The sequence below is a fragment of the Fusarium tjaetaba genome (genome assembly GCF_013396195.1).
Source record: "Fusarium tjaetaba strain NRRL 66243 chromosome Unknown NRRL66243_c0000033, whole genome shotgun sequence".
Classification (NCBI taxonomy): domain Eukaryota; kingdom Fungi; phylum Ascomycota; class Sordariomycetes; order Hypocreales; family Nectriaceae; genus Fusarium; species Fusarium tjaetaba.
Window position 1 is genome coordinate 1 of NW_023501229.1, and position 16,766 is coordinate 16,766.

Consider the following 16,766-nt stretch of genomic DNA (forward strand, 5'->3'; position numbering starts at 1 on the left):
AATTTATAGGCTATTTTATTCAAGCCTTAACAGTTTATTAATTTCTATCTTACGGTCTAAGTAACTGCTAACCTCTAATTAAAGTAAAAAGACATACTAGGCTAGTTTTACTATAGGGTAGCTAATATTATATTGCTATTCTAAGGAGGGTAGCCTTAGGTAAACTTATAGAGCCTTAATTTTATCTAAAAATAAAAACCAGGGTTATATATTAGCCCTCTGCTTTTCCCTAACTATTTAGTAATTTATTAGCGCGTTTTTATATACTATATTTTCAAGCTCAGCACCTATTAGCGGAATATAGGAGATAAGCAGGGCTTAGTTATCGTTCTAAAAGGGCAGTATTTTGTTGATACTGGTTTTGCTGATGTTTTTAGGGTTTTTCAAAGTCATCTGCCGTAACAGGACTGTCTGTAAAGTGCCATGGAGTTGAAGAGGAATGCAGGGTAGTTTGTGGATTCGCTTCATAGATAAGATAAGATAAAGATAAAAGGTAGATCCACTACCCCTTTTTACTTCTGGAGTCCGAGAGAGACCTTTGTTCTCAATCCAATTTAGCACGCTTCCATGTGCCTTGAGCTCTCACTGTCTAGCAACAGGCTCGCTACTACAATGGTGTACCGCGGTATACCGAGCAAAGCCTGTGAAGACTGCAGGTAAGCTTGACTATGGTCAATTCGTCCCCTGTACAAAAGTACAGGATCTCACAAGATTCACATAGGAAAGCACATAAAAAGGCAGGCAACATAGGCAGTGCCTGTTCAAGCAGATACTAACAGCGTCAAGTGCGATGAAAAACGTCCACAGTGTTCGCGATGCTTGGATCTAGGCAAGATCTGCTCTGGTTATAGAGATCAATTAACCCTATTGTTTCGAGATGAAACATCCAAGACAAAAGACAAAATCCGGCAGCGCAGGACATTAAAACATGGTCGGGAAATCAAGTGGTTGAAGAACGCCGATTCGTTAGTTATGGAGACATCTTTCAAGTACGGCACCCTTCATCCTCCATTGCTCCCCTCTAAGGAAGACATCGCCATATGTCACTTTTATCACTCTACAGTCGAGATTCTATCGATCCATGATCCAACACTTTCTCTCCAGGAGCAGCTACCGCGCCTTCATGCTGCATGTAGGCAGGATTCGGCTTTGCGCTTGGCATTGGAGGCAGTGTCGCTTGTCGCTTCTGCGAAAATCATACCCCAAGCTGTCCAACTGGGATTGAAAAGATACCTCAAGGCTGTTCGAGCCCTGAGGGAAGCAATGCAGAGCGAGGAACGAGACCCATATTACCAAGCGTTGTATAGTGTTCTGCTCCTTTGTGGGTATGAGGTCAGACTCTGAGCCTTCATTGTTCACCAATCTCTGGGTTCTGTACTGACACGTCTTAGACCATGACTGGCCATTTGTGTATGCCTTCGGCATGGGGTACCCATGTGGACGGGGCGCTAGCTCTTCTTAAGCTCCAGACAACTCACGTTGACTCTCCCCTATTCCGCGGCATGTACTTCTTTGTCCAGAAGAACGTGGTAAGAGACAGTTTTCCTATGCTTGCACCAGAAGCTTTATACTTACTCCAGTAGGTTATGAGCCAGATGCAGATCTGTCAACCTGTTGATGAAATCTTCACTCAAGGGCTTACCTCTTCATTTCATGACCCAGAGACCCGCCTGCTTTCAATAGCAGCTGGCATACCACGGCTTCAACACCAAAGTATCGATCTTACACAACTCAGGGCGAACGATATAGAAAGAATAGTCTACGATGCTAATGCGTTGGATTTCCTTCTGTCCACTTGGGGTAAAGGGCTCCCAACTGCTTGGTCTTACGCCACTGCACTGAATATCAACAGTGATGCATGCTCAGAATACTCTCCGCAAAGCGTCCACAGATATGCCCACTTTTACACGGCTCGCGTATGGAACTTTTGCCGTGTCTCGCAGCTTATCCTTCTTTCAATTCAACTTCGCGCATCCTCTATCCTAACTGCATCATTAGATACCAGCCAGATCAGAAAGCGAATGGCTGCATTGGTGGATGATATATGCGCAACTGTGCCTTATCTTCTGGGCAAGGATCTCTGCAAGATAAACCACCATTTCGTCACCAGCCACCGAACGCCGGACGCCTCTTTGCTGACCTCAGGTTCTACTGTTAAGAAAGTTGGGAATGTACAAAATGGGAAGTTTTCTCTCGTCTGGCCTTTATATGTCGCTTGCAGTGCTTCGGAAGTACCACAGGGACAAAGGAATTGGATACGCAAGCAGCTTCAATATCTTGCACAAGGCGGTGTCCCTATTGCCCAGACGCTCTGCAACACGGAGAGCCAGATACTCCTTGGTAGACCTGAGGTGTTTCGTTTTGACTGCGTATGAAGCTATGGGCTACACTTAAAGGAACGGACGATCTTGAACGCTTAAGATTTAAAAGAACATAAGAGATAGTATGATTGATAGATGCTATACTCGCAGAAGAATGCTAGTACATAGTCATTCGTCATTTAAAAGTCTGCAAATGAAGCGAATTCTTCATCCTTGAGGAGCTTCTCCATTGCTGCTGTCGACAACCCAACAACAACATCCAAACCGCCATCCTTCAATCTGGGCAATATCATCATAGTACCGTCTGAGCCTTCACCTGGTGTACGAACTGCGTCCAGTGTGCCAACAGCATTGCCCCATTGGTGCCCATAAACGCCAAGGTCTGCCCATGAAGACTCAACAACGTCTGGTCCTAAGAAACCATTGAATGACAGCTTGAAGTCGGTAGGGTCTGGTCGCGACTTCAATAGCCCAATAGTTCAAGCAACTCGTCTGGGTCTGTTGAAATCGTTCAAGGACCTTCGTATCGTGGCCGAAGCTTGCTTCAACCCATTGTTCGATATAATAGAAGCCACACTGATTTTCTCAGTAACGCAGCCCATGGAAGCATTGCCCATATAAGAAGGTGGCAGCGGAGGGCTCATTCGACTGCGAACATTCACAGCAAAGCAGAAGCGCGATGTTGAGTCCCTTCCAAGGGGATCACTAAACACTCCGGAATGCATTCGTGCCAAGGTCATGCGCTGCCATGTGAAAGCACAGAGAGCATCATGAGATGAGAATGCCCCTGCCTCTTCTTTGAGCCTCGTAAGAGACTCTGACGAGAAGTGGAAAAGGTGACTCGAGAGGGGAGGCAGCTGGAATCCAGACATGCTTGACAGATCACCCTCCGTAGAGTGAGGAGTAGGCATCAGAACGTACTCAGGAAAAGCAGCCACGTCGACGTTGTCGAGATCGCCTTCCATCAAGGGGCTGCGGTCGTTAGATGGCACATCAAGCGTGGAAAAGGACCCAGAACCACCGCTAGCTACGGCAGTATTGTGTGACCATGTGCTCAGGATAGCGTCCAAGGCCGATGCGTCACATGCAGAGTGATGAACTCCTACCGTTAGCAGAAGGCCAGCTTCGACAAAGTTAGCTTGAGCTGCAAAGACAGGCTGGTCTGGTCCCTGTGGCATGACATCAATCGGGCCGACCTGGGCTGTAGTGAACTCTGCCAAGGGAAAGTTTCTCTCGCGCAATTCTGCATAAGATGGCAGTGTATCGGTAAGATCCTTGTACCTACATAGCGTATCAGTTAGTGAGCGTTTTTATGATTTTTCTATGAAGTTAACACGTACGGGAACCTGAATCCACCTGGCGAGTCGAGAATCTGCACCTTTCGGGCCTTGGGATCTTGTGCTTCTTCTGGACCCTGATCAAGACAATGAAATTAGCAACTATAACACTAAATATTATTTCAATACTTACAATAAGTCCCGATATCCAAGGAATTGAAGTGACAGTGTGAGCTAAGCCCTTCTTTAAGTTCTCATATCTGTTTCCGTCAGTCTTTCGTTTGGCACTATGACATACCCAAGACTTACATCTGCTGCTTTTCCACGCCAGGTTTTGTCGCAAAGCAAAGAATCAAGCGGATTCCATACAGCCTGGGCATATTCATGTCCAAAGGCGTAAGCTTTTGTTTTGCAGAGAGTGGCTGCAGGCCATAATGCTCCAAGGTTACAAGAGAATGATCTTGATCACCCAGAACAGCAGATGTCTCTGACTGGAAATTGAAAGCGGAAGGCATTTTGATGACAGTTAAAGATGAGAGGACGATAGACAAAGAAGGGAAAAACAGGTAGAAAGATGACCCCTTAAGTAGATAATTCGACGACACTATGGTGATTGTTTAAGCTTGTCCATGCAGCTGGGTTTGGAGTTTCTCGATGATGATTGGACAGCTCAGTGTATACTACATTTGGTTAGTATGCTCATTCGCGAGCCGTATCCCTTTCTAATTTGGACCAGGACCAGTAGACACCCTTGGAATCAGCCGCTGTGGGGACTACCAGATCCCATGGGTATTGCTCCCTCAACGCGACAGAGCCGATAACCTCGCATTTCTGAGGTGACTGCTTCTGATTGAATCATTTTCTCTTCAATCAGGGAGCACCGACCATCAATAGAACGTACTAATAAGAGTCCCTACAACGATTCTGTATTAGATGAATATTTAACGTTTAATATGAAACTCTATTGTGTGAGGACTAAGCCCAATCAAGAAATGCCGGCGAGCCAGCCCCTCATTACCCCAGACACAGACCCGAGGCATAAGATGGGCCGACTTCCCTGGACTCCTTAGCCAGTGGAACCCAAACCATTTCAAATTCCGCCATGTCCGCAAACACCCCTGCCACCTGTAGACAGGCTCGGTCGCCCACTGTCGACTCCCAAAGGCTCAAGAAGAGGGAGTCTGACCGCAAGGCCCAGCGCGTCTCGCGCGAGAGGACCAAGAGTCGCATTGCATATCTCGAGGACCTTGTACAGAAGCTGAGTAGCGGAGATGATCACGATAAAACCTTGTCCTTGATGGCTCAGCTGTCCGAGGTGACCAAACAGCGTGACTCCCTGGTTCGCTTTCTCGATTCTACGTCTCTGTCCTTTACTAGGCGCCTCTCCGAAGCTAAAAAGTGGGAGAGTAGCACTACACCCCAAGAACAACCTCAAGAAAAGCAAACAAGCGTGTCGGGTTCTGTCTGCAGGGAATCTCCGGCATTGCTGCCGGACTTGCTGGAGACACCTCCGGCTGGCAATGAGCTTAGTTTGTTTTCGCCCGACTTCACCGGGATCCTCCCGGGTGATATGGCATTGGAAGGCGGTCAGGCCTGTATGAATCTTGACTCTGCAACGTACAGTGCATCGTATGGTCACGCCGCCGATGAGAAGACTTCAGCAACGTCGTCGCCCTGCGATTGCACTTCTTCAGAGACAAGGCGCCTCTCGGACGGTTCGGTAGTCAGCCGTAATATATGGCAAGCGGGCAATCAGGTCTTGAAAGGACCCCCTGGTAACCTATCAACCTCGATGCTTGATTTAGAGTACGAAGCTAGCGAAGACATTCCAGTACGCGTTGTACTTTATGGTTGGGACCATCTGGAGAAATCAGGGAGGATGACACCACTTTGGAGGAGGATTCGGCACCTCGATGAGATTTGCTTTTCTGCTTGCGGCCAGGTCGAGCGTCTTGCCGTGATCCACATGGTTCACCGGTACATGCGCGCCTACGCTAACCCAACATCGGCCAATATCAGTACCATTCTACCACGATGGTATATGAAATCGTGAGTCTTTGTGTCTCTTTCAGCTTAAATTGCTTCTTGACTAACTGGCCTACTCAAGTACGTCATCACAGGATGTCTCTGGCCATCCAGCTGTTGACTACTTTGCCTGGTAAGATCGAATTACCCTTCGTTAAACCCATCTTCGAGAGCTTACGTCTCTTAACAGGCCGTCTTTTCGGCAGCAATTTTCGCGATACCCGCATCGATACTGTAGCAACTTGTTCTGGCACATGTTCAAAGAACATCTTCGTATCACTTGGCCATACGAGTTCCGCGATGTGTATTCCCTCAACGTAGGGCTGGGCAGGTATGGCCTTTCATCCTTATTCAGGGATACGATCTCCAATCTCGGCTGCTGGACCATGCATTCCGATTTCTTCTATCATTTTCCTGCACTCGTACATGACGTGCCCAAGTCTCCGCAAACCAGTTTGCCTGTCACAGTTCATCCTTTGCCCCTTCAGACCAACTCATTAGGTTACCTATCTCGAAGCCGAACTCCATCTCATGACCACAGCAGGTTCACGGAGGGCACGATCTCTGTCCCTTCACAAGGTGGCGAGGATGATCAAAGGTGGAGCTACGATGCTACTGTTGGGGAGTATAACTGGGATTTGGATAACATTTAAACTCATAATTATAAAATGGTGTTCGACTCATCCTCCAAATTAACTGACCCGTGCTTCAAAAACCATTTCCAACTTGGGGCAGAGAAGTGTGAACCCGTCTGCTAGCCCTTCTTGGAACGCCTCAACTGTTTGGTTGGGTGCAAGGCGAATATCAAACTTGGAAACAATTTGGGTCAGAACATGCCGAACTTCAAGAAGCCCAAGCTGCTTCCCAGCACAGGAATAACGGCCTTCGAATAATGTTAGAGAATCTATGATCCGGTCAGGTAGGTGCCGGACTTACCGATTGAGAAAGGGGCAAATGCTGAAGCATCTCGGACAAGGTCGGGTTGTGTTGTCCACCGCTCAGGAATGAAGTCGTTGGGTCGCACAAAGCATCGTTCGTCTATTCTGGTCAGTTATATCTTTAGGCATTTTGGGGCACAGCTTACCCCGGTTCAATGTATATGTCGGTGTCTGAATAATCGTGTTCCCCGGGATAAATGTTCCGTCGATTTGCAGACCCTGCGGGGGTGTGATTCTCTGCAGGCCTGATGGAATAGCTGGGTACAGCCGCATAGTCTCATCGATGATAGCTTGAAGGTATTTGAGTTTGGCAAGAGCACTGTGGCTATGAGGCGATTCCCCTTGTTTCATGAACTCGTCGACTTCATTCTGTAACTTCTGATAGACCTGAGGATGGCGGGCCAGCTCAAACAGGGCACATGTCATGGTCGTGGAAGTAGTGTCGCTATGCAAATAAATCAGTCAACTATTATCATAGCCGAATTTAAAGTCATACCTCCCTGCAACCACAATAAGGTGGGCATCACCCAAGAGGTTGAGATCGTCTTGCTTGGTATGGACTGATTGTTCTTTGTAGGCACCAAGGAGCCAAGAGAACAAGTCTGGGATGTGCGGCTCGTTCTGCCATCTAGTTAGAAGAGACAGGACGGATACGAATTGGCAGTAGCCCTACCTTGGTCCTCTGGTTCACATGTTTTCGTAGCCATTTTAGGAACTGTACAATCTGGCGATTCAGGATAGGTATATCCTTCACAAGCAAATAGAGCCAAGAGGCTCGGCCAATCGGGCTGCCCCATAGAGTAGACATCTGTGTCAGCTCCATGTAGTAATGCTTGACACCATCATTCAGCATATTGAAGCTCTTGCCAAATGCGAGGTCGCCCATGACATCGAAACCATAAAAGCCGCACCAGTCCGTGATATCGACAGGCTTACCGCATCTCTGTTGCAACTGATTCATCAACAAACCCGTGTATTTCTCGATCCTTGGCTCGTAATCTCGCATGGCTTTTGGAATAGTTAGCCTTGCTTTCTAATAATTAAGAGATGAACTTTTCTATACCTTTAGCATTAAGGCCTCTATCCCATACCTTTCTTCGGAGTGTATGCTCCTGCCTATCCCTTGTTGCATGCAGAGATATAGTAGGCACAAAAACATTATACCAAGGACCCTTTTGACAAGGAGATGAATTTTGGTAGATTGTGGCCACGGCACTTGGTGATGCAACCGAAATCTCAGATGGACCTTTGACGTGGTTAGTGTTGGGTCGATATGGGGCAGAGAGGTAAGGAAATAAGTCAGTACCCAGCCTGATGAAATCGCCGTAGGTCTTATGTAGTTTCTGCACTTCCGAAAACATATGAAACTTCTTCATGGACATCGATATCGCGCACAAAGCAGACAGGGGAGCAAAAGTTGGACCAGGGAATCGGCGCAAGGGGTGAAAGAAAAATCTGTAGATAACCATGCTGCCATATAGCCCTGCTATGAAGGCTGCCAGGAGCTCAGAAGCAATGTACCAGGCATCGAGAAGGCTTCGGCGTTCCAGATCACCATGATAAGCCAAAAGGCCAAAGAGCGTTGCATAGATAAGACTAAAGGAAGCAATGATGCGATGAACGGCAACGTCCCACTCGCCAATCCGAAATATAGCGAGGTGGGTGGCGACGCCACATAAAGCTACACAACAGAGTGCAGAAAGGCTGTCAAGTTGTATATTGGAAAGAGAAATCATGATGAAGATCGGGGGTTGGCAGTCCAAAGAGAGTGAGTGCTATTGTTATCACGCACCGACTTAAATAATATAGACTGTCTCTATACTATGACTATTTAACTATACGCAGTATGCTGACATCTGACATATTGACTCAGGGACAAGATCATTACCCCGCACGATCTACAAAGGCAATTGCTCACTTATGCAAGTGTACTATGCAAGACACATGAGACTTTCTTGCCCTACCCCAGACATTTGATGATCCTGAGTCAGTTGGCCCTGAGTAAGCCGGCTGGCTGGGAGAATACACAGAGATCGTTTGAGAGGTAATGTTGCTCCGGAAAGCGGGTGAAATAGAGTCATTGGATTATGGTACCTAGGCTGGGTGATAACGTGACGCCATATTTGAGGTTTATGGTAAAGTTCATATATGTTTAGAAGATAATTCCATAGACCTGACATCGCTCCCATTCTCTCGGTGTGAAATGCTGACCTATTATCAGGTTATCACAACAGCCTGTGCTATTTTACAGAGTTATGCACCAGCAGCTGATATTCACTTCTTCCCAATCCCCTCATCCTTTATTCCATGTATACCGGATACGCTGACTGTCCAGTACTACTACTACAGGTCATTCAATATCTCATCTAGGAGGTCCACTCTGTCTTCACTCCTGTCCGGCTCTTCGTCTTCAATGTCCATGCTGGAGAACGGGTCCCAGTCAAGGCTACATAAGTCAAATAACTCTTGCTCAGACAGCGAGGCCTTGGATCCGTCCATCTCCATTACGAAATCAAGAGAAGCAAGAGAGTGAATACTTTCAAGACCCTCAACAGCGTCGGAAACACTGGATGGGATCCCGAGCTCAGGGCGACAGTATTCTATCATAGCAGACCAGCTACTGCTCGGCATGGAACCGCCTTTCAATTCTTGTGAAGAACACAGAGCTCGTTCCATGACTGACGTACAGTTCAGATATTGGTATGGCTGGTAGGCTATAACGTCTGTCCAGCTTCGTAGGCAGCCCTTCCGCTGACTCACCAGACCACTCTCGACTGAGGTGACAGTTTGGCGAACAAGAAGGCTCAGGGGTTCGATTCCCTCAAATCGTGGCTGATGTGCCTCCAACATTTCAATTAGTATCCGAAGCCTCCTCTGGTTCGCAGTGGTTTGACCACCGAGCCTGGCTTCAAACACATGCATCGCCATTGGGACAGCGGCATAAACAGCCCTAAAACGATAGATCATTATTATCTATTCCGTCTTCACTCACTAAAAGGGTTGCACTCACACGCTGATGGGTAGAAATCGTGCAAGACCAAGTCGGACAGGCTCTGACAGATGGTCGATAAAACGAAAGGTGGAAGAACGAACCTCGTCGATGAGTGCACAGGGAAGAGATTTATTCGAATCACACACACCAACATCAGCGATGAGCTTCTGATGATGGAGTAGCAATTTCGCTGTACTTGAGTCTTGTTAGTTTCCATGGCTTTAGTTAAATTTCCAAGTTAACTTACTAGTATTGTATGTATACAAAGTTCGTGTAGACAATAACAGACGGATGCCGTTGCTGACTTCCGTGACCCAGTGTAAGGAATTCTTCTCCGGTGGCACTGAACCAAGTCGAAAGATCCTCTCTGCATGTAGATAGAATTGCGTGGTCGTCAGCACATACAGTCTCCAGCTGATGTGAAGCATTGCGATGCCGAGCCATAAGCTGAAGCAAGTCTCCTACTGTGTAGCTTAATGCCACCAGTCGACGGAATATTCTGAATAGCTGGACTTTAGTGTGTGGCGTATAAACCAAAGACCCGTTAAACTCGGAGCTGAAGACATCTTCCGCTGGTAGCGGGTATTGCCCAGCGATTTGTACACATCGCCTTTGACCAAGAGAGATACTGCGGTCGCGGAGGATACAACACCACCAGAGCCGCTTCAGTGAGCCTGTGTCAGCCCCACCGATATATTCCGCATGGCTGGCACCAAGGCTTTCGGCGTATTTGATCGCTCGGGTCAACCATACTGAGTTGGGTGTTGGGTGATCGCTGCCCAACGAGACGGGTAAAAATGTGAGCAGCAAAGCTCCCCGCGCTAGGTCGACGGTAGAGGGTTCGATGTCGAAGACATAAAGAAGCTTGCTCAGGTCAGCTATTATCCTCAGTTATTGGGACAGAGTAAAAGTACCTTGGCTCGTTGATAAAACCTAGCAGCGGCAAGGCGAGGACTTTCAAACCCCAGTTCTTTGGTTGCAGATTCAGACACGAACTAAAGCAATGTCAGCAACATCTCCAAAGCGCAGTCAAGTTCACCCACGCTGCAAGCAGCAAAGAGCATTGCCTGAACCAAAAAGAGCGACAGCTTATTCGTTTGCTGTCTGTAATTTTCCCAAAACACAGACTCATCCATCAAGGGGAGCATCGGGTGAACGTGTAAGAAGTATTCTCGAATAAATTCGTCGAGTATAGGTCTGGGCGGGACGCTCAAGCATCCTTGTTGTCGTAAGAAGCCGACATCATCTGGAGGAAGTTTACTTAGGTCTGGGTCATTGATGAAAGCAAGACAGTTTTCTGCCGGCTCCAACTCGCCTTTGGACCCAGCATCAGTCGACTCTATTTGCACGTTATCGAGATGACATGGCGAGGGATTTGAGGAAGAGAATTGGTAGACTCCCAATGACGAGTTGTTGTCAGCTGTAAACATACCATCCTGGAGCCAAATGTTGTCGGGAGTAGTGGTCGTGGAGCCAGCGTTGGTCTTGATCGTGACTCTCGCGTTTTTTGTGTCGAGCCTTCTGCTATCAAAGGAGTAAGCTTCACTGGTGTTATTGATTACCTGCCGGTCGATGGATGACTTACCGCTTCGGCTTCCGGCCCCTGACCTCACAGTGGACCTCATCCAAACGGCAGTTTAGGCAGGGTGAACCTCCAAAGGCTAGGTCGCAGCGGATCTTTCTGGCCCTACAATGGAGGCATGCTTGCTTGGCGCGACGTGTTGGCATACCGAGGTTGATGAAGCGCATCGGGAACCTTTTTCAACAGATCCACAACAGGTAACTGAGTTTACAGTTGTTGAGAGATGTGAGAAGCTGAGACTACAGCCGGGAACTGAACAGCTTGTGTTTCCCCAGATCACATTACCCCATACCCCACAATCAGCTAATGCATCTTGACTCAGGAAACGCTGCCTCAGCGTTTTCCCCAGAATACGGGTCTTACCAGGTGCGCACAGGACGCACTGACCCTCGGAGATGACATTAGTCAGAATTTTATGACGCAGGCTATTTCTGGGGGTTGCGATGTTAGCCGAAGATCAGCCGAAAGATTAGATTAGACCTTAGCCCTTCCTGTTTTTCACACTGGGTTTGTTTTAGATGCTTGCTATACAACTTATTTTTCCGTCCATTGCACTCAAGACAGCAGCAGTAGTAGGAACAAGATCCCAATTAAAACAGCATATATATAATTTTTTTATTATTTTATTTTCAGACATTACTAGTATTATAACAAGCTTCCTTGAACTGATGAGAATAATTTGTTTAGGTAACTATGCTGCGCCGTGAAGCGCGTTACCCTGCACTCCTGGGTCGTTCTTCTACCAATCACAGCGGCTCCTGCGACTGACCACAAAACGGAAATAGACGCAGCCTAGGCCAAGCGGGACACCGATTGCTTAGGCTCTCAACTCAGAGAATATACAGGCCAGACTGACCCAAAATATTTGACTTTACATAAACACCAAGAGACAGATTGGGCAGCTGGAACTTTTGCCGATAAATACATCAGGCGCCTCGGCCGAAGCAGTGGAGTTGCATAATGATAGACATTTGCCTGCCGTTTTGGGTGACCGACTAAACCAAGGTGCCCAACCAATGAGATGCTGCTGAATAACCACGCGCTGATTGGTATTCACAAGTAAAGATCAAATCGCAACAGACCTCGTGCATATGGCCTCGGAGCACATTCTTAATCAGGATCCTCACAGAAGCTAAGGTATCCAGTCGGCTATGCGGCACAATTATCTGAAATGCAGACAAGGAGAATAAGTATAAATTCCAAGATGAAGGACCTTAGTTGCGTCAATGGCGACCGTTCGCATTGGCAAGTTTGAGTGGAAGACTTCAGATTGATTTGACGACAAGGCGACATCATCTCAAGATATGATTGCTGGTCTATTTCTTTTTGCGGCCGGCGCTCTAGCCAAGGTCAGCTTCCCGCCTATCCCATCCGATCTCTCAACTCCGGTACAACAAAGACTGTCGCTGGATGGACCAAACAGTAAGTTCAACTTCAAAGTACAAGTTTTATCACTCAACTCTGTTAGGTGTAACTATTGGCTGGAATACCTATGCCAAGCAATCTAAACCTTGCGTGCAGTATGGCTTGTCAAAAGACAAGCTTGAAAAGCAAGCATGCTCGGATATATCATTGACATATCCGACTTCTCGCACCTGGGCCAACGCCGTGACTATTGACAATCTGTCCCCAGCAACGAAATACTACTACAAGATTGTGTCTAAAAGTTCGGTTGTTGACCAGTTCCTCAGCCCTCGGGCAGCTGGAGACACAACCCCATTCGCCATCAACGCCATCATTGACCTTGGTGTGTACGGAGAGGATGGTTTCACTATCAAGATGGATCAAACTAAACGAGATGTTATCCCCAACGTTCAGCCTGCTTTGAACCACACGACCATCGGTCGTCTTGCAACGACAGCCGATGACTACGAATTTATCATCCATCCTGGAGATCTCGCATACGCTGACGATTGGTTCCTGAAACCCAAGAATCTGCTTCACGGCGAGGAGGCCTATCAGGCCATTCTCGAGACATTCTACAATCAGTTGGCCCCTATCTCTGGTCGAAAGCCTTACATGGTCAGCCCAGGAAACCATGAAGCAGCGTGTGAAGAGATCCCCATCCTCAACAATCTCTGTCCTGAGGGCCAGAAAAACTTCACCGATTTCATGTATAGATTCGGCCAAGTGATGCCTCTCGCCTTTCCTTCGACCTCTTCTAGTGACGCGGCAAGAGTGAGCGCAAACAAGGCTAAGCAACTGGCAAACCCGCCATTCTGGTTCTCCTTCGAATACGGCATGGCACATGTCGTCATGATTGATACTGAAACCGACTTCCCCAATGCACCAGACGCACCAGGTGGCTCAGCAAACCTGAATAGCGGACCCTTTGGCAGTCCCAATCAGCAAATCCAATTTCTTGAAGCCGATCTTGCATCAGTTGACCGTACAGTCACACCCTGGGTCATTGTTGCGGGTCACCGCCCTTGGTACACTACTGGCGATGAAGGTTGCAAGCCTTGCCAACAGGCATTTGAAGGGTTGTTCTACAAGTATGGCGTCGACTTGGCTGTCTTTGGGCACGTACATAACTCACAGCGCTTCTACCCCATCTACAACGGGACTGTTGATGCTGCGGGAATGAAAGACCCCAAGGCGCCTATGTACATTGTGTCTGGAGGTACAGGAAACATCGAGGGACTGAGTGCTGTGGGGAAGAATGCTACTGGCAACGCATTTGCGTATGCGGATGATTTTAGTTACGCGACTATTCGGTTCCAGGATGCCCAGAACTTACAAGTCGACTTCTTTCAGTCATCGACAGGGAAACTGCTGGATCAGTCCAAGCTTTTCAAGTCCCACAACAAACAATTTGTGAGGCAGAACTAGAGAAAAAGCGGAAATGTTATTGCGTTTGACACCTTTCTTAAGTAGCATGATTTCTATAGTCCCTTGTTGAAAGTCCGGGACAGATACTTTAAGATGGACGACAGGACAATTGAAATTTATGCCCTTATCGCGGTACATAGTCATCCACTTTCCTCCCCCTCTTCCTAAGGCCTTCCAGTGAGACTCTTGGATCAAAATTGGTCCAGCGATCTTCTGTAGCAATGTACCAGAACGGGGTACCATTATCTCTCCAGCGTAGTTCCCATCCCTCTGAGATCGGGATGCCATTCAGTCGTGGGTCTATATGATGTCGCTTTCCATCTGGATCCTCAAGGATAGGCTTTTCACCACGTTTGGGATAGCTCAGGCGCCAACCGTTGGGCAACTCGCCGAGAATAGCTTCGCCGCCCAAGAGTGATGGGTGAACACATGGCCCTCTGAGTTTGAACTCGTCATCTTCTATCGACCGAAGCACCATAGGCAGATGGCAGCCAAGAAAGATAACGACTGGGTCGTCAGGCTGGCAGCCTCGAGGACCTAGTACGATGTAACCCATCTTGGTTAGATATATAGAGCGATTGTGCATGTAGTAAGTCAAGTGTGCAAGTTGACCACCAAGCGTCTTGCTATGGGCGCTGATTTGCTCAGCCAACTGCTCCTGCATCTTGTTGATGAAAGGTAGGTCGGTGGATGAAGAAGTCGCTTACATGTAACATGAGGAAGAACTGCTGAACCTTTTGGAAATCCCAAGTCTCTGGTTCTGGGCCCAGATAGCGTCGTGCTGCGTCTAATACAGTGGCCTGGAGCTCGGCTTGTGAGTTTTGACTGTCCTGGGGCCCGACTAGCTCCGTAATGTACTCGCAGCGTATACCTTGCAGTAACAGTTGCTCTTTGGTGAACGCATGTCCATTCTCGGCAGAACAAAGAGCAGCTCGACCGTAAGTTATGGGCCGCTGGAGCTGTATCCGCTCCAAGTCAGGGATCCATGTTGGCTCAGACGCCGGACAGCGACATCAACTTGAGATCCTGGTGATACGTCGACGCTCGAACCAAAGCATCGCGATGGACATCCTTGACGTCCTTTTCACCAATCAACCACATTTTCGCTGGTGAAGCCACCCTCTGCGAGACCCAATAGGGCGAAGACTCTAACCCTCCGCGCCGTTACCTCGCAGGCGTGTGTGTAAGCTACGAGAGAGAAAAAGCCCTTCAAGTGTCGAAGGGGTGAAAAGCTGCGTGCATTGGAGAATTCGACCATGGTATGGATGTCTACCGTGCCAGCTAATGCCTCTCTTTTTGAGGTAATCATTTCGATAGCGCTCCTAAAGTGCAGCCAAGGCATGCTATCGTCTCCTACCAGGATAATCGTGTCTTTGCTCGCCAGTAGGATTCCTTGACGTACCCAGAGTCGGCGGAACCAGGACCGCGATATCAAGGATATCAAGGCCTTCCGTTGGTGGTCAGAGAACGGCATTGGCTTGGACCAGTCGTGTGAGTTGTCCGGGTATCTTCTCATGATAAAGTCATACTTGTCTGGTTTAAATGTTATTCGGTTATCCAAGATGTCATTCTCTTTGTTGATAAAGTTAACGCAGTTGGCTAGTTCTTCCAGTATAGCGATAGCGATAGGTCTGTGCTTGTCTGCAGGGCCAAGCCAGGCAATAACACGCTGAGCGTGCTTGTATATTTCGCGCATTCGCAACACCTGCGCGGCGCGTTCATCCAGATCCTTTTGATTGATACAGATAGAATCGGCCCAGAGGATCTGGTTGTTGCTTTGGTGACGGATCTTTCGCAACGCCGAGGCAAGATTGCGACCGATGGCGAGCGTCCCCAAAGACTCCTTGTCGCAAGTGTATGATATATCATGACCAATCGGTCTTGGGTGCCTGAGATCTACGTAGTCTGGATCTGACTGGTCACCCCAAATGTACGACATTGCATCGTACCGTGTGACGTGATCGCCTGGCATATGCTTCACAACGACGAGAGCGCCCGAGAGAGTGTCTCTTTCTTGAGCTGCTGCATCCAGCACCAACACCCTGATCTCATTCTCCTGCAAACTGTTGTATTTGAAGTTGCCGGTGACCATCTTGAGTCTACGCGCTGAAACAAATGAAGATAAGTACCAACTATTAACGAAATGAGGTATCTATGTAATATTTAAGGCCGAACTAAAGCTCTGCACGTGCCCCACAATATTCATCTTTATCAGGGGACAGCCCGTTGTGGGCTTAAAATGTCAGAGCCTCAAACCGCATCGCATCCCGAATACGCGTATATTACAAACACTTCAGATCTACAGGTTATTTCTGTAATCTGTGAACCCTCCAAGAAGTCAAGAGTGCTGAATCTATGCTACGAATCAGTAGACCTAATATCACTAATATAATAAAAGACTATCGCTCATGCATAGGATAAATAAGTAAAACTTAACGCGGAAAAAACTATTTTCTTCTTCTTTATCTTCTTATCTCTTGCTTTCCGGTCTTCTGTATCTTTGCCCGGTAGGACGGCAAGATATACATCATGCATTCCCTAGCATAAGTAAGCATTCTTTGCAGTCGACACAAGCTTACCGTGTTCTATTCGGCACTGTGTTTGCTATAACGCAGAGTTTCTCAGGTGTATGTTATGCTCTGACCTAACTACGTTCTAGATTGTAGCACGAGCGGGTTATGTCCGTAACCTGCATTGGCGTTGGTTTAGAATGACCGAAGTTCCGAAACGCCGACCCCAAGTCTCCCCACGCTAGATAAGCCAAGTTTAAACTTTCTGGGGTAAACGCGGGGAAGTCAG

The 16,766-nt window shown here is 47.7% G+C and overlaps 7 protein-coding genes across 7 annotated transcripts; 3 read left to right on the forward strand and 4 right to left on the reverse strand.

The window, feature by feature from the left end:
* Positions 1 to 972: 972 nt before the first annotated feature.
* FTJAE_1783 (c6 zinc finger) lies at positions 973 to 2,375 on the forward strand (the record flags this gene model as incomplete). The annotated part of the gene is made up of 3 exons (XM_037347908.1): positions 973 to 1,332; positions 1,392 to 1,529; positions 1,584 to 2,375. The coding sequence occupies 3 exons, from the start codon at positions 973 to 975 to the stop codon at positions 2,373 to 2,375; spliced, it is 1,290 nt and encodes a 429-aa protein (XP_037210992.1).
* A 125-nt stretch (positions 2,376 to 2,500) lies between these two features.
* FTJAE_1784 (BAHD acyltransferase DCR) lies at positions 2,501 to 4,113 on the reverse strand (the record flags this gene model as incomplete). Its single annotated transcript, XM_037347909.1, has 5 exons — positions 2,501 to 2,772; positions 2,899 to 3,602; positions 3,662 to 3,735; positions 3,792 to 3,858; positions 3,908 to 4,113. 5 exons carry the CDS (start codon positions 4,111 to 4,113, stop codon positions 2,501 to 2,503), a joined length of 1,323 nt encoding a protein of 440 aa, XP_037210993.1.
* A 587-nt stretch (positions 4,114 to 4,700) lies between these two features.
* FTJAE_1785 (uncharacterized protein) lies at positions 4,701 to 6,276 on the forward strand (the record flags this gene model as incomplete). The annotated part of the gene is made up of 3 exons (XM_037347910.1): positions 4,701 to 5,647; positions 5,706 to 5,756; positions 5,814 to 6,276. 3 exons carry the CDS (start codon positions 4,701 to 4,703, stop codon positions 6,274 to 6,276), a joined length of 1,461 nt encoding a protein of 486 aa, XP_037210994.1.
* Positions 6,277 to 6,315: 39 nt separating this feature from the next.
* On the reverse strand, positions 6,316 to 7,567 carry FTJAE_1786 (benzoate 4-monooxygenase cytochrome P450; the record flags this gene model as incomplete). The annotated part of the gene is made up of 5 exons (XM_037347911.1): positions 6,316 to 6,506; positions 6,560 to 6,661; positions 6,708 to 7,006; positions 7,058 to 7,182; positions 7,235 to 7,567. The coding sequence occupies 5 exons, from the start codon at positions 7,565 to 7,567 to the stop codon at positions 6,316 to 6,318; spliced, it is 1,050 nt and encodes a 349-aa protein (XP_037210995.1).
* A 1,337-nt stretch (positions 7,568 to 8,904) lies between these two features.
* FTJAE_1787 (n-terminal binuclear Zn cluster-containing protein) lies at positions 8,905 to 11,302 on the reverse strand (the record flags this gene model as incomplete). The annotated part of the gene is made up of 6 exons (XM_037347912.1): positions 8,905 to 9,511; positions 9,572 to 9,748; positions 9,801 to 10,417; positions 10,468 to 10,548; positions 10,597 to 11,074; positions 11,139 to 11,302. 6 exons carry the CDS (start codon positions 11,300 to 11,302, stop codon positions 8,905 to 8,907), a joined length of 2,124 nt encoding a protein of 707 aa, XP_037210996.1.
* Positions 11,303 to 12,439: 1,137 nt separating this feature from the next.
* Positions 12,440 to 13,967, forward strand: FTJAE_1788 (acid phosphatase; the record flags this gene model as incomplete). Its single annotated transcript, XM_037347913.1, has 2 exons — positions 12,440 to 12,557; positions 12,604 to 13,967. 2 exons carry the CDS (start codon positions 12,440 to 12,442, stop codon positions 13,965 to 13,967), a joined length of 1,482 nt encoding a protein of 493 aa, XP_037210997.1.
* Positions 13,968 to 14,091: 124 nt separating this feature from the next.
* FTJAE_1789 (heterokaryon incompatibility 6 OR allele) lies at positions 14,092 to 16,059 on the reverse strand (the record flags this gene model as incomplete). The annotated part of the gene is made up of 4 exons (XM_037347914.1): positions 14,092 to 14,631; positions 14,675 to 14,920; positions 14,967 to 15,089; positions 15,136 to 16,059. 4 exons carry the CDS (start codon positions 16,057 to 16,059, stop codon positions 14,092 to 14,094), a joined length of 1,833 nt encoding a protein of 610 aa, XP_037210998.1.
* Positions 16,060 to 16,766: the final 707 nt, after the last annotated feature.